Genomic DNA, 22,182 nt, shown 5'->3' with positions numbered 1-22,182 from the left:
TATCCACACTATTTCCTATTATAACTCATAACACACTAAAAAATGTCCACAAGAGCTAAAGAGATGTTTAAATTTATTTCTAATGTATATAAAAGAATAAAGATCAAAATAAGATCCCACACCCTTTGAGATTCAACTACCTGCACATTTCTGCATTTTATTATATTCTATGATACACATTTCTTGCTTATGTTGTAAGTTTTTAACATCATTTTCTGAGCTCTGAAAATAGAAACAACACTGCACATTGTTCAACGCAATAATAAAACATTTCATAAATATGTAAGCAGGCCTATTAACTAAATGGTTCTAAGATATAAAAAAGCAAAAGCAAAACATGAATTAAAATTTAATGAATTGTAAAATTACAATGTAGTATCTTTAAATTAGATAGATATTAATTTAATGAAACTAAAAAAATAGAGTCCATAATTATTAATTTTAAAAAAAGTAAGTGTCATTAGGTGACATTCTTTAAGTGTATTGAAACAAATATAAAAGCTAATTGCTATCAAAAGTATTGTGTGACAAAAACAATTGATCACCCCTGTAATATATGGGGCAGATGATGGGTCATCTGGTTCTGAGGCCCACGGTTAACAAGGCTGTCATGCGGCAAGCACAATGGCCAACCACGTTTACTTTTCACCAACTAATGTCAGGTACTAGTATCCATAGAGTTGGCTGGATGCAAGGGCATCATGTAACTAGCACAATGAAAAATGCTTTTCTAACAGATGAAAATTATCCTCCTAAACTATTGCTGGGACCAAAGACCTCAGGAGAAAGTATTGACTAAATAGTTAACATCCAATGTTATCAATGGCTTAAACAGGTCACCTGCAATCTCCTGGTTAAGTTCTGAATTTCATTCATAATTAGATCATTGATCCTGTGATGCTCAGACAAAGCTTTTTGAATCTGCTGCTGCTGCATGGCTTGCTGTTAGGACAGTAAAACAGAGTTTATCTTAATATGCACAGCATGGCCATTACATGTGGCAGAATTCCATAAGAAAGTTAAGGAAAAGCATACATTTCTTGTTAGTTCAAGTTAAATCAACAAAAGAATAAGGTTTCTTTTAAGTTAAAGTGAACAAATAAACACTAGATCTAGATTTCTTTTTAGTTTAATTAGATGAATAAACACTAGATGTTGTTTTCTTATTAGTATAAAATAGATTAATATACACTAAATGTAGGTATCAATTTACTTTTTAAAAACATTTCCCCTTTCAAAACTTGAGATCTATGGGGTCATCTGTTCTGTGCCCCATGATTAATGAGGGAGTCATTAGCCAGCACAAACGCATTTAATTTTTCCCCAACTAATGTCAGGTACTCATTAGAGCTGGTTGGACCTGGTTTAGAGGTGCCTTAAAGATCCCGAAATTAAACAGTGCAGTCTTTACTAGGATTTGAACCTGAGACCCTCCAGTTCAGAAGCCAAGCACTTGACCACTCAGCCACTGAACTTCCATTTAGTTTAAGTGGATGTAAAAATTCTAGATCTAGGTTTCTATTTAGTTTTAATTGGATGAATAAAATACTACATACCAGTATATAAATGAACATTAGGCCTGTTCACTATACCAGTATATAAATGAACATTAGGCCTGTTCACTATACCAGTATATAAATGAACATTAGGCCTATTCACTATTCCAGTATATAAATGAACATGAGGCCTATTAACTATTCCAGTATATAAATGAACATGAGGCCTATTCACTATTCCAGTATATAAATGAACATGAGGCCTGTTCACTATTCCAGTATATAAATGAACATTAGACCTGTTCACTATATCACTGGGTTTCTAACTAAACACTAGATCAACAATTAAACAACAACATTACAGACAACAATTCAATATATGAATACGACTTTACCTCAGCTTGTTCTATAAATTTTATTTCTGCTGCCAAACAGTTTTTAATCACTTGAACCATTCCTAATGCATTGGTTTCAATATAGTTCTAAATATAGAAGAAAATGAATCGTGATTTCATCTAAATTTCATTCCTTCCCAACTTCCCAAATATTTTGGAAAGAAATAATTAAATTTATTAGTTTCATGTTTTGAAGCAAAGCTTTAGTTATAGGACAATGAAAAGACACAAAGAATAAAAAAAAATATTGCTATATAAATTCAATAATCATCATTATTATTCAATGAGTTTATTTAGCAGGAAAAAACCTGAGTAAGCATTTAAAACAACATTTTTTTTTTCTGACTTACAATCAATGTTAATGTTTGTGAGGCATTTGTAACACAGTGACCAAAACTATGGGAACCAATGTTAATAGGATTTCATACACTAAAAGTGGCATCATACAACAGTTAAGATTCAAATTCAAAAATTTGTAAAATATTTGACTTTTAGGATTTAACCTTTATCAGATATAACTTTTTTCTTCTCAATTTTAGATAGATCTATGTTTCAATATTTGAAACTCTATGCTTAAAATTTTTTGAGTTCATTGTTAGTTTGAAGCTTAACTATTTTGTATTGATTGTTGGTTAAATCTTTATTTCAAATGGAAGTTAACTTTTTTCCCCCCTAAACACAAAGTTTTTTTTTTACTGTTGTATTTCATCAGCTCTATTTACCTGTAGATTTTGATAAATTTCCTCCAACTTAATGCGAACAATGAAATGCTCTTGACTTTCTGCTTTCTGGCGTAGCAAATCCAACATTATGTCCAAAACTTGTTTTGCATGCTCAGGATTAATTTCATCTATTTCATCCCTAATTACAGAAAGAGGGGTAGATTTATGTATGTAAAGAAAAAGTATTAAATTATAAAAGTAACATTTATAAAAGTGAAACAAAACAATTTTGTTAGAAAAGTCTTTTGTGGGATGTTTGACTAAGTGGTAAACTGCAGGACTACTTATCAAGAGGCTTAAGTTCAAATTCAAACACAAGCTGAGTTGTGTTTGCTAAGCATCTAAAGGGAGCATGGAATCCAGAAAAAAATTGGACCATAGCGCACTGAGCAATGCTACAGCAAGAAAAATGGGCTATACAAGAGACAAATTTAAAGTCTATACAGTTGTTTTCTTTATTAATAAGAACAATTATCTTTCTAATTTAAATCATTTTTGAAAATGATTAATATTGGTATGCCAATGAAAAAAATAATTCAATAAAATGAGAAATTACAGAGAACAATGTGTAAGTGGGAGTTAAATTTGCTGTCAACTAGAAATGTCCTCTCCACAAAATGTTTCCTATGACAACTTCTGTTGACAGGCAAAGTCTCTTTAATCTAGATGGTGACAATTATCTATATCAATGATTTGAAAAGTGCCTACTAGCTATCAATACCAGGATATAGACATAACATTAATTCGAACCTTTGAATTGGTTTTTTAAAGATTTGTGTAATCATTCACAAAAACACAAAGAACATTGTACCGATAAATAAAAAAATGAATATCACCCTGGACATCATATGAAGTTAGTACAATGTATATAGCTAAATCTATGAAATTCAGAATTATTAAGCATGCATGATATGTATAACAAACAAACAAAACAAGGGACTTACAATTTAAAATTATAAAAGGGGAGGCAATATATACAGATATATATAAATTAGGGGTTACACATTATAAATGTACTGTTTTATAAAGTAAGCAATGCAGTACTATTCTTGTTAAAATCAAAGAATTGCATGAGGATTTGATTTAGCATAACAGCATTAGGGAAAATAAATACACTCAATAATAACACATCTATGTAGTGACAGCCCAAGTAATGTAATTAGAATAAGAAAAATTTGTTAAAAATGTATGTAAAAAAAAAAGTCATATATGTTTCATTTGTTGTTTTTTTCTTCAGTTTTTAAAAACATTTTTAAATGTACTAATTAAATTTTCTAAAATATATATATTAATAATTTCATTAAAATGGAAAAAAAATTTTAATATGAATTTTTTTTTTTTCAGAAAACAATGTCAATGTTTAAACTAATGTTATTTTTTGTATAGAACTAAATTTAGCTTTTTTGTTTCACATGTTGAAAGATAAGTTCCATGGTTTCAATGAAACACTTTGAACTGAATGTTACACTTCATAGGGCCATCAATATTATTTTTACTTGAAACAATAACAAAAAAAAATGTTGTTTTTCTCCAATCAACTCTAACACCTACCACTGTTGTTCCTCAATCCATTCACATAAAAAGTACCGCACTTCCAAAGGGAAATGAGGTGGATAATACTGTTGCATTTGCCGGAAGATGTTTGAGCTACGCTCAACCTTGGCCCACTGTGACATGAATCTGTGTAATACTGAGACTTTAGGTAAAACCTGAATAACACACACAAAATATATATATTTTTTAGTAGACATCATCTTTGATAGTGACATTTACAAGAAAACATTGTGGATGTGTGGTAAAAAGTAAAGTTCCCCTTTCAGACCTTGTGATCTATGGGGTAGATGATGTAAAGACCATCTGTTTCTGTGCCCACAGTTAACGAGGGTGCCAAGTGGCCAGCACAATGACCAATGGCCTTTACCTTTCCCCAACTAATGTCAGGTGTGGTGGGCAAAAGTAAAGCAGTTGGCTTCTGATTCAGGGGGGGAGGGGGGGTTCTCAGGTTTGAATCCTGGTGAAGACTAGAATTTTTAATTTCAAGATCTTCAGGGCGCCATTGAGTCCATCCAGCTGACAATAGTTGGGAAAAAAATTATATTTAAAAAAAAACAAACTCTTAGAATGCTAAAAAAAGAGTAAGTAAAAAATTTTCATAGGATGCTTTAATCTAGTCAATCTTGTTAATTATAGAATTTCCATTGTTGAAATCACATTTATATTTCTGGATTGCATTTAAGTCAGAATTTTGTGTGCAGTCCACATCCCCTTCCTAATGCTATTGTACAACTCACTATAATTGTTATTTTATTGCTATTTTCTTGATTTAAAAAAAAAAAGCTAAGCAATTATTTAACAAGAAAATTTGAATAAAATATTACAAATTTAATTTTTTTAAAAAAAATTGTATTATCAAGAGCAATTATTAAACAGGAAATTTAAACACAATATAAAAATTGGATTCATTCATAAAGACAAAAAACATACTACAAAACAACATTCTTGAAAAAAAAAAATTACAATTTCAATTCTAAAAAAAAACAAAAAAAAAAAAAAAAAACGTACACTACATTCTTTAAACTCTACCTGCATGCTGTTCTCAAAAAATCCATCTATTAGTTCAGAAGTCATTTTTTTAAATACAATTATACCACTTATGAAGAAAAAAATACCAAAACATAATTCAAATGTATAGAAGTTTTAACTCATTCCAACTTTTTACTGAAAAAAGATCCAAACACTATATATACTATCAACATATTCACATGCAAACCAAATGTTAAAACTGTATTTCAGAACAGGCAGAACTGATTAGGGTTTTTATACTGTGGCTAAGGTACAGTGAAATTCCAAGAAACAAAATCAAACAGGATATAAAAAAGCAGTACCTTACACTAGGAGTAACAACCAGCAGCTCTCAAACAGAGTTAGCTACCTTGCATCACTGTCACTTCAATACCTAAGGTACACTCCTCTTCTAAAAATAGTTACACAAGAGAAAAGAAAAGAAAAAAAATTTAACTCATTGAGGGTGAAGGGGAAAATTGTTAATGTTCAAGTGCATTCATAAAATTTAGAAGAAACCAAAGAGGTGATACAGCCTATTCTTTTATGCATACTACTGAACTTGTAGTTTATTTCCAGGAAACATTCTAGCTATTACATTAATATTATCAGTGCTAGTGGATAAGTAGGTTACTGCCCATTAGACCACTTTTTTTTTTTTTATCATTCATTTTTTTTTTTTTACAATTTAAACTTTATATTACTAATTTATTATAGGTTCAATTGAGGTATATATTATGATTGATTGTTAGGAGATAAATAAAAAGAGATAAAGAAAAAGTTTTTTGAAATATTTGTAGTTTACAGAGCTTGTACAATATCTACAAACTTAAGGACCTAAATGTATATAAAACAAAGAATAAACAAGAAAAACATTTTTAAAAAATACTTTTTAAAAAAGAAAGCGTATAATAAGTGTAATTGTATCAATTAGTTTGGATCCATCATGTAATTATAATTCTGACTGAATTAGACATAATAAATCTGTGCGATTAGAAATATTTTTACCAGTTGTTTTTGTTTAGCTATTCGAAATCTAAACACACAGACAGACAGAGTGAGTTGATATAAGCTTGGTAAAAAGAAACTGTATTAGGCTTTTACATTATATCTTTGAATATATTTTGATAATAGCTTATTTCTAAGAAATATTCTATTATTATGTAGAAGTAGGTTACTGCCCCTTAGGCCTTCAATATATATAAAGCTCCTCCTTTGAGATTGAAGATGAGCACATTTCTCATGTATATAAATAAATATATATATATATATATATATATACACACATAAGATTTTAAAAAAAGGGAGACTTTAATGTCTTTAGATTCTTTATGTGCAGAAAAGGTAGAGCTCTAGTTTATTTCCTAGAAATATTCTAGCTCTTATACTAATATTAGGAAGACCAGTGGAAGAAGTAGGTTACTGCCCTTGTCACATGGGAGAAAGGTATGGTTCCATTACACTTATTTTTGTATTGTAATTTTACTATTTAAATTCCAATTAATAGTTTATGGCCTATTTATGTATAACATTTATTTATTTATTTTTTGTATATATGTAAAACAAAGAGAAATGAGAGGCTAACACATGTCTGTAGATTACTTTATGCAAACATCTCAATTAAAGCTTATTTCCAGGAAATATTCTAGCTATAAAAAGAATAATAATATTATAATGTAAGTGGGAAAGTAAGACATTGCCCTTTGGGCCTTACATTTTTTTTTTTTAAAAGCTTCTGATGCTTCTGATCTAGTTGATAGATGTTTTCTTAATGTATATTCTAAAACTGGATAATATTATCTAATTAAGTAAATTAATATATGTATAGCAACTTTTATTGTGAATAATATTAGAGAGTATAACAAATATAATAACAAACGAATGTTCACATTTGACTAGAGTAACACCTTTAGTAAAATCACTAAATTTAGAAAGCCTTCAGGACAGAAGGCTCAAAAGTAAAGTAGCAATCATACATAAAACACTGAACCATAATCTTCAAATACAAAAACAAAATTTAATAAAATACTCTGAAAGACACAAAGATAAAGGCACATTCCTCGTCCCATATGCTAGGACAAATTTGTACAAATACTCCTTCTTCCCTAGTGCTATTAGAGCATGGAATGGGTTGCCTGAGCTAGCCAGGAAAACCAGTGACTTGGCAGAATTTAAGTCATTGGTTAATATGCATGACTAAATGCATGACGCGTAGGACGTAATCATCTTCTTTTTTGAAGTAACGTCTATATTATATAAGATAAAGTTATCCCCAATTAAAGCCATAGACAAATTACTTTTATTATCTTAAACCAGCGATGCCCAACCTAATTGACCTGTGGGCCATTTTAATTTCCGACACTCGTGTCGCGGCCCAAATTAATGATAAGATACAAAAGTAAAATGATATTAACCTGAAACTATGCCTATAAGAAGCCAGTGGATCTAGTACTTGCAATAATTAATGACCTATATGAAGTATATTTTTTATGGGTCTGAAAATAACTTCCTTTCTCTACTTAAACTGTGAGCAACATTGTAGCTAGCTAGCTTTACAAATTTAATATGTTGATTTATTATCATGTTCCACAAAAAAGTAAAGATCCGTTCACTTTCCCTGGTAGTTTCTACATTCAGAATCCCATTTCATAAACACACAAATGTTAAAGGTCATGGTACCAATTCATCAGAGAAAAGTGAAGGACCTAACGTAGGCAAAGATAAATTTTTCCATATTTTTTTTATAGTCGATTTTCTACACTTTGTGCCGACATTTCGGCGGGCTGGATTAAACCTTGTCGCGGGCCGGATGTGGCCCACACGCATATTTTGAGCATCATTGTCTATTACAGTTAAAAATGTGAACAAAAAAAAAACTGAATAAAAAAAGAATCATAAAGGAGGAACAGAAAAGTTGAGAGGTAAAAATGAAAATTGCTTGAATCCTCTGCTAAGAAATGCAGAAAAATGACTGATCTATTTCCTCCTCCAAGATGTAACAACCCTTATTGAATCTCATGATGAGGTTTATAAAAAGAATGAGTACAACGTCATTTACTGCCATGTTAGCCGAGACAGAAACACAAATGCACATATACATTAATGTACATGTGCACCTTTGACTTCTGATGACTCTGAACAAATGAGTGGTTTTACATCCATTCATTAAACAATAATGTTTTGATAGAAAATCTATAAATCTAGCTGCACAATGGGACAAGAAGATAATATTAACCACGAATGTGCTGGAAACATAGAATATGAAAAGGTTGATAAGTATTTGAATGATGGTGACCAAACTATGTTTGTATTGTAAAAACTGTCCCAAAATGCTGTAACAAAATTTTATTAAAGAGGTTAAATTTATTTACAAGGGAAGTTCTTGTAATCAGTTTGACTAATATAATTGTGTTTATGCTTTCATTTGACCATGTCGTTTGTGAAAGAAGCTTCTGGAGGTTGAAATTTGTAAAGAATAGTCTGAGAAGCACCATGACTAAAAAGTAATTACAAGATTTCATGTTGATGGCTGTTGATAAAGTCATTCTATGAGATATTGATTTGGACAATTCTACAAGAAATTGATTTGATATGGCAGTGAATAGTTTGTAAATATGGAATTATACCTTAAATGTGGATATCCAATATATAATATGTTAATGTACATGAAAGCGAGAACTTTTGTTTTTTAAGTTCCCTTCTCTAGATCATTTTAAAAGTTTTTTAATTCAAGCTTATTAGGATTGTAATAGTAGCAAATATTTTAAAGCCTACCTACACATAGGCAGTACATAACCTAAACCCATGGATGCATGTGTACATGATTTATCAAACTTAAATTTTTAGGACAGGTGCATATAGATGCACAGCACATAGCAAGCAGTTTGTGGACCTGATTGTATGGTCATGCCAGAATTGATTTTAACCTGTTTTCAATCCTACTCAAAACTTATGATATGAAAGTGTATGATTAATTCAAACTGATTAGAAAAAACAGATATAACAAGAAAAATATAATAATTTAAAAAAAAAAAAAAAAAGCTTATATAAAGTGTGCTTCTATAAATTAGTTTGGAACAGTCATGTAATTAAATTCTTAATAGATCTAGACCAACAACAAAAAAACTGTGCGATTAGAAATATTTTACTAATTGCTGTTGTTTAGTGATATTAAATGCTTTTAGCTTTCTCAATAGGCTATGGTCCTATCATTTAACTGGACCAGTTAGGATTTTTTTTTTGGGGGGGGGGGGGGGGGGGGGGCAGAAGAAGAAATGGATATCTAGGTGAATTTTACCATAATGGCTTTTTAAAAGCATTTATTTAAAAATGGGGAGGAACAGCCTAAATTCAAACTCATGACTTTAGCCTCCTCAAGCTGACATTCTAACTTTTCTGACAGTGAGGGTGTGTATGAAAATAGAAGATTGTATAGTTATCTATTGTTTCTTTCAAACTTACTTTAAAGAGGCAACCTATAAAAGGGATGAATTCAGCTTATACCACACCTCAGTCAAGTACAATTTCCCTTGTTCGAGATACCAAAGAAAATAATTAATTACCAATAGTTAATTAACTAATTGGTTATTTTAATTTTTTAAAATTGATTCTTGTGTTGTCAGGTAAAAGAAATAATTGTGCAAAATTTCAGTTTGATCTGAGATTTGGTGTCGAAGAAATAATGTGTACACATTTTTTACCAGACAGACAAACAGACAGAGTGAGTTAATAATAGCTTTGATTAAAATCTGACAATCATAATTTTACAGGTTTAATCTAGCTCTAGTTATAGTCTAGTGATTGGTGTGTAACCAATTATCAAATTAAAACTTTGCACTTCTTAATTATTCACTGGTAAACACAATACATGAATCAATTTAAAAAAAAACAACAATTAGTAAATTAATTGCTGGTTATTAATTATTTTGTTTTATAACAACAAGGTAAATTAATCCTTAAGTATTCATAAATACGGTTCAATATGTCAAGTCTTGTCCCCTTAAATAATTACGCACATTATTTCTTCTACACCCATTCTCTGATCAATTTGAAACTTACAACAATCATTTATTGTATCTAGAAAAACATGTCTCAATTTAAAAAATTGATCAGTTAGTCAATTGGTAATTAATTATTTTGTTTGATATTAAAAAAGAGTTTTTCCTCTTAGTTAATCTTTTTTTTAAAAAGGCTTTTTAAAAATATTTTGTTTTTTTCAGTACTGTAGTTATGGAGCACTCTGATTAACATGAAAAAGTAAAATATAAATAAAAAAATAATTAAAATAATCCAGAACCTGTAAAACCAAGGTGCAGTGTTCTTCAACAATAATATTGTTTTAAAACCACAGGTTGAGTGAGATAAGGCTTCCTAATTTTACCAATACTTTTCAATGTATGTTTTTAAAGGATAATGGGTGGTGCTCTTGGAGGTTACAAAGGTAGTGTAAGCATTAGCAGAAGAAGATTAACTAGCTTGCGCTTTGTGGATGACATAGATGGTCTTTCAGGGACAGAGGAAGAGCTAACTTGATGATGAGCATAGACAAGATTTTTGCAGCCTAACTATGCAAATCAATGTGATAAAATCTTACAATATGAACAACAGTAACAAATGCTTTAAAATAGACATCCCTATTGAAGGTGAAAAACTGGAGTTAAAAGTTTAAATACCTCAGAACTATCACTTCAAACAAAGGAAGCAAACCTCATCTACAGGCCAGAATTGCACAATCCACAGCATCCAATGTGAAGCTACGCTTGCGAATCTTGTATGGTAACTGAAGCATTAGAGAAGATTCTAGCCATGAAATCGAGATCTTATAGAAGGATCTTAGCTGTGAACTACAAAGACCACACCACAAATGAGGAAATATGAAACAATATCACAATGGCAAAAAACTGTATGGCCATATCAAAAGGTTCTCAGGACTCAAAAAGACCTTTCTGCAGGTAACAGTACCAAGGAAAAGAAGAGGCAGACAGAGAAAGCAATAGGAAGACAACATCATAGAATGAATGGAGCAGTCATTGAAATCCATTCTAGCCAAGGCAAAAGACAGAAAGAAATTGAGAGAGATTGTTGACATATCATGTGTGGTGCTCCAACAGACCAACAAACTAGAGGATAGGTGAAGTTACCATTAGTAGGCTTCAGCATAATTGCACTAGTGTTTTAGACAGTAATTACCTTTACAGAGTTGGGTATTAAAAAAAACAGATCTGGTATTGATTACAGAACAAGATCCATATCTAAAATTCTACATTAAAACATATTAGCAGGCAGGGCTATAGGGTTTCTACCAGCCCAGTTCCACAACACGTCTACATCAGCTTCTAAAACTGGATCTGATAAACTCTCTAGTCTAAAGAGTGAAAATGAAGGCGCATAAAAACTGTAAAATTCCATACTATTATTCTGTGCCACATGTATTGTCTTGCAACTTTAAGTTCTATTTTATTATCTATTAATACTGAACTATATAGAACATACAAGACTTATGAGTTATCTAGACCTAAAATAAATCTAAATTAATATAAAATGTGTATTTTTATCATAGCAGAATGTAGAGTCTTTATTAGTTTTTTTTTAAATAATTGTTATCATAAGCTATAATATCCAGCATACATAATGAGATGTAGTAATCTATATAAATAGGCTGAAGACTGGATTTTGTACTACAGTGTTTAGGGAACAAGTTCATTCAATGCACCTTTCTCCAAGCTGCCATGCCATGAGATTTTGGCGCGAATAAGAATAGGAAGGGATGGATAACCTTTGGCTCCTTAGATCTAGGAGCAAAAATTGTACAGGAATGCTGTATCTTAATACATGGTCATGATAGTGTGATCCAAACACAGAGCAATTTAACTATTAATTATTATCTTCAGACAGTGAAGGGCAATAAGTCTGTGTCATTCATAATGGTCAATGTTTCACAGGGCCTGCTGGTGCTAGACCCAACCCTTAACAGACTTCATAAGAGATGGGCCTGTACTTAGATCACTAGAATCTAGATTCTAGGTGTAGAACTATAAATCAAGATTACTACTACACTACTAGTCTAGTCTAATATATAATGTGAATTTGTCTGATTATAGATGATATTTATAAAAATATTTGATATGATTATATAAATAAAAAAAAATAAAAATTTAATAATAATATTGAATATTGATATATGATTATGAAAACTGTAATTGTAAATAGATCTATCATCTAGCCGTGTAATTAGATAGATGTAATATTATTAATATAATAATATGATAAACTAATACTTAGTTATACTTTTTAATATTATACTAATACTAGATTACAAGATATAGATCTATAACTAGATTTATCATCAAAGGACTAGATCTAGATCTATGGCCTCATTCAGTCCTGAAGCGACTATGGATCATCTCATGGAAATGAGATGAATGCATGGGCATTAGCTGTGGTCGGAACGATGTCGCCCACACATCAGTTCCACCCTCTCCATGCAGCTGATGTATGCAAAGGAACGGCAGTGCCGATACAGTTTGGGTTCAGCGCCGTCGCAGGTTCTGCCAGAGTGGCCCAGAGTGTAGCACTGGGTGCTGCAAACTGCCTTAGGGTCGCCAGCTCCTGATTTTTCCTCAGGGTTGACTCCCGAAGCCTAGATCTATAAATGGTCAATATATACCTATCTGTATCTCACTATCTGTCTACTCACTACTGATGAATAGGTCTTAGATCTAGAAATTCTAGATCTATCTAGACGTCATAATAATATAACTAGACTATTGTCTCTAGAATGAGTAGATAGAATCTAGATCCTGTCCTACTAGTTACGTACTAGTCCTAGGGGCGTAGGGCCTAGGCCTAGGTATTTTCTATTAGTAGTATAAGTATTAGTAGATTTAATAAAGATCAAACAGGTTTCCATGAGTTTTTCTAGTCTAGATTGACTTACACAATGACTAGTCTAGAGTCTAGATTCTAGTTCAGTAGATGAGTAGAGTAGATGATGATGATGATTGATCGACTATTTTAGTAATTTATTTTTAGACAAATTTAAAATTAGACAGTGACAGATCATCAATGAGAATGTCAATTACCATATAGATCTAAGATAATGAATGTAATTATAATTGATTATGTAGCAACCATCAAATTCACATTTATAGACATAGATCCTACATATAATCTAGAAGTACATAAAATCTAGACTCAGTACCGAATAGTGTTAGGGTTTCCAGAATCCATGGCTTACTTGTTCATGTTTTCTTGGAAAGCAAGTAAGGTAACTCCGTCTAAGCACCTGTTCTAAATTAAGATCCGAATCAGGACTTCCTCATTTTAGATTGGTTTGTTTTTTGAGAGCAAACTCCTTTTCATGCCCAATGAAAATATTAGAAATATCTTGAAGAAATGTATGACGTTTTCATTTCCTGTTCTAGCAGCAAGCGGATGGACTCAAATTAAATAAATATATAAATCTAGATCAAGTCTGATCTAGTGTAGACATTTCTAGATTTAAAACTTATAAACCTTAAAAAAGTGTATAAAACTTAGGCTATTGTGTATGGTAATGGAGAGAACACAATGCAACAGAGCATGGGCAATCACGTGGTTGTGAAAGTTGGACACTGAATGCTGAGGATGAAAGAATTCAAGCCTATTATATTATTAATGTGAGTAAATTCCATTGAAAAATGCTGGGTATCAGACACCATAGCAGGACAAAGGAAAAGAAGACGAATGAGTTTTAAACAAGTCAACACTCTGGCTGGCAAAAAAGATGAATACTGTATAGGCCTAATCAGACGAAATCTAAACTGGTTCTGTCATATTGTAATTTAAGTCATGACTCACTGGAAAAAAAAAGTCATCCTACAAGGTACAGAGGACCGAAGTATAAATTTGGTGACCCAAAATGAAATAGAAAAGTAAATAATAAAAAAAAAAAAAAAAACGCATTTTAGTTAAAACCTTGTTTACGTAAATAATATCCTTCAGGATAGCGTAAATAATAAGGCTCGTCTTGGAGTCCGAAGATTAATGAGGAATGCGGTATTTCGGATAGTAGCAATTATACTTAAAACACTTTACCATAATCTTCAACCCCTCAACTCAAAAAACATTAAGAAACTGGAACAGACACAACATAAAGCAGTGAGATTCATAACAAACGAATATTCACATTTGACTAGAGTAACATCTTTAGTAAAATCAATAAATTTAGAAAGCCTTCAGGATAGACGACTCATAAGTAAAGTAGCAATGATACATAAAACACTGAACCATAATCTTCATATACAAAAACAAAATCTAATAAAATACTCAGAAAGACACAAAGATTAAGGCACATTCCTCGTTCCATATGCTATGGCAAAATAGTACAAATGCTCCTTCTCTAGTGTTATTAGAGAATGGAATGGGTTGCCTGAGCTAACCAGAAAAACCAGTGACTTAGCTGAATTTAAGTCGTTGGTTAATATGCATGACTAAATGCATGACGCGTATGACGTAATCATCTTCTTTTTTGAAGTAACGTCTGTATATTATATAATTATATATTATATATTATATAATTATATATTATATAATTATATATTATATAATTATTATAAGACAAAAACAAAATCTAATAAAATACTCAGAAAGACAGTATAGGCTAAGACAAATGCTCATTTCTCGTTCCATATTCTTGTAACTCTAGGTTAGGCACTCAACGAAAAGGCAGGCAACTCAACACAGTTAACAGGGAATAAATAGTTGTTCACTAGGGCAAACACATAACATCCTTCAGCTTCCCCAGAGTCTTACTACTAAGTATACCAGTTCTTTGCTACTTAACCCGAATGTGGACCAACGACAGCCTTCGCCGCTTCGCTCCAGGTCCCTACTACAACCTTCAGGCAGCACAAAAGTTGACCTTTTAGTTTCCCAAACATTCAGACTCTTCACAGTTCCTGATGCACTGTTCTTCTCTCCATTCTAGTCTTCCTGTTTACGTTCAACAGCGCGTTAGTGCGCATCTCAAGCACTGGTGCAGTGCAAGGCAGGGTTACAACAATATGCTAGGACAAATTTGTACAAATGCGCTTCTTCCCTAGAGCCAGCCAGGAAAACCAGTGACTTAGCAGAATTAGTCATTGGTTAACATGCATGCTAGATGCATGGCGCATTGGACGCAATCATCTTCTTTTCTAAAGTAACGTCTGTATTTTATAAGATAAGAAGAATAACATTGGACATACGTTTTACTATTTCTTCTCTTAAAAATGTTATTAGTCTTGTGCGAGACTTCCACCTATCGGATTCCCTATTATAGGTTGCTTCCTAGTTTGCCTATGCCTAAGGCCGGCACTGTAGGCCTTTGTACCCTCCACAAAGTCAAAAGCATACTTTATTTTTGACACAAAAAAAATATACATTTTTAATATTTGTTTAAAAAAAATGAAAAATTAGATTAAATTGACAAGTACTCTATTTCTTTCTACTAAAATATGGCTTGCTTTAAGATATAAGTGGATTTTTACTAAAACTTTTGAAAACGTGTAGGGACCTCAACAAAATCCTACCCTGGGGCCTCCACTTACTTAAATCCGGCCCTGTAAATAGCATTAATTTATTAGGCTTATAGAAATATCGTCCCATCTATCCCAGTGGCGCTACAGCCAATCATCCGGGCTCTATCCTGCCTCAACACATATTCCTCCATTCAGATTTCTCCTGAGCCTTCACCTCCATACCCGAACCCTAATATTAAGCTGTTGTAGATCTGCCTCCAGAGTTCTACATATCTTAGAGTCACATATGACACGAGACTAACTTGGACAAAAAACAAATAGAAAAAAATACAGAGTAAAGGCATCCAAAGATTATACCTTATGAAAAAAATTACCAGGCAGCGACTATGGAGCTAATCACAACATTCTAAAAAAGACAACAGTTACATCAGACCCACTTTAGAAAACGGGCTCAGCAGCCAAAACCAACTTACAGAAAATAGACAAGGTAGGCCTTCAACATAGAGCCCTAAGGAGCTATAAAAACAAAACCCATTAGAACTGTAGAGGAAACCGCTGCCCTGGTTTCTTTGGATGAAAGAAGAGAAAAAAAAAAACTTTCCTAATTCACCAAAATAGAATAGAAGAAAGACACCCAGTCAAATTCAAATCCACAAGACTGGCACCCAAAACCGGCTAAAAAGAATCAATTTTGTTCAGGAATCACAGAACCTTAAAAAGAAATACCAATTAGGAAATATAAATATTGAGTCAACGAAGCAGCATACTGCTTTTCCTCCCTGAGGTCAGCGTTCCCTCCCTCCTATAAGAGGCAGCATCAAAAGCGTAACAAACAAAAAATCCGATCACAACCAAACAGAGCTCAAGGAATTAATCTAAAAACCCATTATCCAAATAACCAATGGGTCAGAGTTTACACAGATGGATCCTCTCAAAAATCTAACACGAACGAGACGCTGGCTTACTAATTGAATGGCCCAATGGAGAAAGACTGGAAAAAGTCAGTTGCAACAGGCGATATCTCAGAGCAGAAAGGCAAGCAGTTGAACTAGCAGCTATACCACACTAATAAACTATCAATGTAAACCAAACAGCCAAAACTGACCGATGTCAAAAACAGTCCTTTAAAGCCTGAAAAACTCGGATAATCTCTATATATAATTTTTTTCATGGCTCAAAAGTTTGGACAAGAAGTAAAGGAAAGATCACTCTTTTATTTCTGAAAGTCGGACTAGAGTTACCCTACGAAAAAAAAGAGGGGGGGGGGAGGAGAACAAGCAGTATTCACCCGTCACAAAATAGCAGGGCCGGACTTACCTGTTGTGACCAAAGAGTCATGGAAAGATCACTTTTTTTTATTTCTACCCCACGTTGTTTCAGCGGCGAAAAAAAGAGGGAAGGGGGAGGAGAACAAGTAATCTACTCTGTATTTACCCGTCACCAAATAGCAGGGCAGGACTTATACGTTGTGGGGCCCTATGCGTAACGGATTTTGCGGGGCCAAGTTTGGGTAAGGATACGGATAATAAGTGAAATTTAAGTTTGTATTACAAAATAAATTCGTGTTTGCATTTTATTCATTCTTTACTACGCACAGAATTACTACACGAGCCTTGCGTGTAGCGAAGTCATACAGTATATCATAAAATTTTATTTCCTACATAGATCACGCTCAATAGCAAGAATTACCAAATGTTTCAATCTATCTTCAAGAATTGTTGACTTCATGTAACTCTTCATTAGTTTGAGGCGCGAGAAGCTTCTTTCACCAGATTCCACAATTATGGGTAATGCTTAATGCCGTTTTTATTTATCGCGCGTAGGATTGGCGTTTTTCATTTTAAATGGCACCCCAAAATGACAATTTTTTTCTACATATTTCAGGAGATTTGTAGGAGTTTTCAAAATTTTAAAAATAATTTCAAGAGATTTCCAGGACTTTTTCGTAAATTTTGCAATTTCAGGAGATTTCCAAGAGCTCCTGGTAATATATAAGATAAGATAAGATAATCAGGAGGCCTCAGAAAATCTTTTATAAGTTTTAAAATGGTTTAATTTAGTAATTTACACCTATAATTAGCACGGGTTCTATGAAAGTGTGTGGGCCCACTGCGGTCGTATAGGTTGTAGTGACTAAGACCGCTCCTGCAAAATATGCTACGCCGTGGGTCGACTAGTTCCTATATAAAGCAACTCATGACAGCTCTTGTAAACCTTAACATCAACAGCAACTGTGCTTCAATGGATTCCAAAACACAATGAATTAGAAGGCAATGAAAAAGCAGACATACTGGCCAAAGTTGGAAGAACGAACAAACAAATGAAAATTCCTTTCTATCCAGAAGAAATGATAAAAAAAAATAGAGTGTAGAATAAATAATATAAGAATTGGAACAGCTCACATCACAATCTAAAGACACCTATTATAACCTATCTCAACATGACCAACGCATAATTTATAGACTCAGAACCGAACACACAAGAATGAGACAACATATGTTCCGGAAGCTAAAAGTTGGAACGAGTGAAACCTGCCCTAGTGGAGCATCACAGAGAATGCTGACAATGTCCTTCGAAGCTGCAAACTATATCAAGAGGCCCGAACAAGACTCTGGCCCCAAAAGCCTAGAAAAAAAAAACTATACGGAGAACTGCCTGATCTGAACCCCACCTCACCCCAACCAATATGTAAAATGAGTAAGAAGAAGAAGAGATCTGCCTCCACATCGTCAAAACATGGCATTCGGGGTCTGCCTATATGTTGCGTGCATTTTACTTTTTGCTGGTAGGCCCTGTACAATTTTCACTCTTCTGTTCTCTGACATTCTTTCAATGTGACCTGCCCAAGGTAGTATGTTCTTTTTTTTATTAGAGGCCCCCGAAAGGGGGAATAGACACTATTAGTTTTGCGTGGCCTGTCTGTCTGTCCGTCCCAATTAGATAAACTAGAAAAGATATTGAAAATCCGACCTCATAATATTTTAGACCATTCGAAGTTCTGATGCAACGGCTACTTTGTTCTTTTCTGAAAGCGAAAAATTTAATTTTTAAAATTAACTATGCAAGCAGTGTTTTCATAAAAATACACCATTTTTACAACTATTCACTATTTATATCAACAAACACGGGAAACTATTTAGTAAGGGGAATAATGGTATACCATATTTTTAACACATTTATGGAAATGGTTTTAGATTTGTTTGATGACAGGTTAACATCTGGAAGCCGATACATTTCTGCCAACTTGTGGAGGTTTCTCCTATGGTGATGTGGAAAAACGGTCAGATTAATAAGTATCCTTTGGACCTGTATACAATGGCGCCGAACACACGCCTCATCCGCAACGTGATGACTAAGTGATGTCCAGCAACATTGTTTGCTTAGCCCAGTTATAAGTATACGTTGTTGGACATAACAACATTAGAACAATGAAAATTCACGCTGATCTGTCAGCTAGTAAACGCACCAACAAAAACATTTAGCATTGTATTTCCCGGCTTCCAAGGAAACTGGAGACGGCTGCCTTCGGAAGAATCTCTGTTTTATCGTTTGGCATGTGAGGACATGTATTATACATGTGTTCGTACATGTGTCTACAACAGATCAATAGCCATGATGTCAACAGCCGGAAAATAGGACAACCAAATGAACTATGAACAATTTCTGAGGTAGCATGTTACTTGTCGTGAGAGATTGTAGAATTTGTTTTCTTTGTTTTTGACGATTTAAAACCTTTTGAACTACTGAATAATATTTTTTTTAAGTTTTAATTTTTTGTAATAAAAATATATATATATATATATTTTTACAATTGTTTTACTAAGTTAAACGTAAGTTCTGTCAAACTACTACTTTAAAAAATAATAAAAAATGTTTTCCTTTTTTTTTAAAGAGAAAAAAAACCTACACTTTCATCTATCCCTTGGTCTGCTGGACCATTGGGGCACCACACAAGATCTGTCAGCCTTCTTTCTCCATCTTTCTCTGTCATTTACTTTAGATAGAGTTTCATCCATCTTTCTCTGTCATTTGCTTTAGATTGAGTTTCATTTCTAGTCCCAACCAGGGGGACGATTTTGAGTTGTGTTTCCACACTTTGTTTCTGTCACTATCGGTGGGTCTTCATACAATTGACTGGCTTAGACAACTTAGAGAAATAACAATAGGTCTATTCCTTAAATTAGGTTCAGTGGTACCCTGGTACGATATTCTGCCTCAGCGAGGCACTCGGGTGGAAACGATCGCTAGAGGAAGTGATTAGGCTAAATGAATAGCTTTCCCATTGCACGGTGCGGAGTTGAAAGAGAGCTTCCACGTCCATGTTGATAATCCATGCGCCGTTCCTTAAGGGACCGTTACACTAATGGCGAGTCCTGCACGGTCAGCTTGGTACAACATAGGAAAATGGCGGATGTTCCCGGTATACTCGGCCTTCGGCCATGCATTCTAGTCCATGCACCCGGAGTGCCAGATATATCGGAAATAGCAATGCTTTACATAGTCATTGACTTGGATCTCTTCCAGACAGAACGGTTGTTCAAGCAGGCTTACATGCCTAGAGCTCGAAGAGCCTTCGGATCAGCTCTTTTGACAACCAAACGGTTCAGTGGTAAATTGTAGGGTAGGGACTATATCAAGTATATCTATGATCTTTGTTGAGGATCGACTCTGTGTCTAAATTTAAAAAATCTCTAACTAGTCTAGATTATATATATATATATATATATATATATATATATATATATATATATATATATATATATATATATATATATATATATATATATATATATATATATAGTTCGTCCATCGTGGTTCGGTGATGACCACTTTGTCATCCAGGGGGCTGAGGGCTTTGCACTGGGGTTTTATGCCTCCTCATGTGGCTGAAGAGACCTATGTGAGCCCGAAATGTTCGGACGCACACTGGGCAGGTTATTCCAGCTGGAGCTAGTCTCGTGGGCCTTGCTTTTCTTTTCTGGCGTTTTTCTTCTGCCAGCATTGTTCTTTTTTCCTCAGCAACCTGTGCGCCAGTTTTCACAGCACGACGCCATGATGCTCTGTCATGTGCCTCTGTCTCCCAGGTGCCTGGGTCTATACTGAACGCCTTCAGAGAAGCTTTGAGGGTGTCCCTGAAGCGCTTTCTTTGACCACCTTGCGAGCGCTTTCCTTCGCTTAGTTGGTCATACAAGAGTCGTTTAGGGATGCGGTGGTCTTCCATTCTGTAGACGTGACCTGCCCATCGCAGCTGGGACTGCATCAGGATTGTGTGGATGCTTTGCAGACACGCTCTTCGAAGGACTTCAGTATCTGGTATTTTGTCTTGACATTTGAAATTTAGTATTTTTCTCAGACATGTCATGTGGAAGTGGTTTAGTTTCTTTGCATGTTTACTGTACACTGTCCATGTTTCTGAGGCATAGAGCAATGTAGGGAGGATGACGGCTCTATAGACCCCTAGCTTGGTGTTTGTGGTGATACCACGTCTGTTCCAGACATTTGTAGACAGTCTGCCGTAGGATGCACTGGCCTTGGCGATACGCAGGTCGATTTCACTATCGATTTTTCCATTTCTGGAGAGTGTGCTGCCAAGATATGTGAATTTGTCCACTGCGTTTATATCCTGTCCATTTATAGTAATGCTTGGATCCGAGTAGCCTTTCCCAGGAGCAGGTAGATATAAGACTTCAGTCTTGTTCGTATTGATGGTAAGGCCAAAGTCTGAGCATGCTCTTGAGAAGTCACTGACGATGCTCTGCAGATCGATCGTTTTCAGAGCAGGCATTTAGGGCACAGTCGTCAGCAAATAGCAAGTCTCTGATTACTGCTGCGTTTGTTTTTGTTTTAAGCCGCCTCGGGTTGAATAGGCCACCATCAAATCTGTACGATATATTTATCCCGTTGTTTTCTCTATTTGTGAATGCATCTGTCAGCATAGCGGAGTACATGATACTGAACAGTGCAGGTGCTAGGACACAGCCTTGTTTTACCCCGTTTGATACCCCGTAAGATTATAGATAAAACTATATCATAGCATAGATCATCGTCTAATATATATATATTATATCTATGAGATCTAGATCTATATCTGCATCGACTACATGATATATCGAAAATCTACTTTCAAACTACTTGCGGATTCTTGAACTCCACGTCACTAAATTTAGAAAGCCTTCAGGATAGAAGACTTAAAAGTAAAGTAGCAATTATACATAAAACATTGAACCATAATCTTCAAATACAAACACAAAATTTAACAAAATACTCAGAAAGACACAGAGATAAAGGCACATTCCTCGTTCCATATTCTAGGACAAATTTGTACAAGTACAAGTCACAAGATCCTTCTTCCCTAGCGCTATTACAACATGGAATAGGTTGCCTGAACTAGCCAGGAAAACCAGTGACTTGGCGGAGTTTAGGTCATTGGTTAACATGCATGACTAAATGCATGACGCGTAGGGCGTAATCATCTTTTTTGAAGTAACGTATGTATCATATATAGATC

The 22,182-nt window shown here is 33.8% G+C and overlaps 1 protein-coding gene across 10 annotated transcripts in view; it reads right to left on the bottom strand.

The window, feature by feature from the left end:
• LOC106065669 (signal transducer and activator of transcription 5A-like) overlaps window positions 1-15,021 on the bottom strand; it is a 31,103-nt gene extending 16,082 nt beyond the window's left edge. The window contains exons 1-7 of one of the 10 annotated variants that reach the window (XM_056045422.1): window positions 14,999-15,021; window positions 5,499-5,587; window positions 4,165-4,322; window positions 2,614-2,752; window positions 1,892-1,978; window positions 841-942; window positions 141-222 (exon numbers count right to left, since the gene is read on the bottom strand). In XM_056045422.1, the coding sequence (XP_055901397.1) occupies window positions 141-222; window positions 841-942; window positions 1,892-1,978; window positions 2,614-2,752; window positions 4,165-4,289 (535 nt within the window). In that variant the 5' untranslated portion in view covers window positions 4,290-4,322; window positions 5,499-5,587; window positions 14,999-15,021. Of the gene's footprint in view, window positions 1-140; window positions 223-840; window positions 943-1,891; window positions 1,979-2,613; window positions 2,753-4,164; window positions 4,323-5,175; window positions 5,406-5,498; window positions 5,588-13,111; window positions 13,151-13,256; window positions 13,515-14,998 lie in introns of those variants that run through there. The other 9 variants (XM_056045424.1, XM_013224548.2, XM_013224551.2 and 6 more) reach the window with 9 other exon arrangements.
• Window positions 15,022-22,182: the final 7,161 nt, after the last annotated feature.

Source organism: Biomphalaria glabrata, chromosome 11 (genome assembly GCF_947242115.1).
Source record: "Biomphalaria glabrata chromosome 11, xgBioGlab47.1, whole genome shotgun sequence".
Lineage (NCBI taxonomy): Eukaryota > Metazoa > Mollusca > Gastropoda > Planorbidae > Biomphalaria > Biomphalaria glabrata.
The sequence above is the reverse complement of the archived record's forward strand: the minus strand, read 5'-3'. Positions and strand labels throughout refer to the sequence as shown.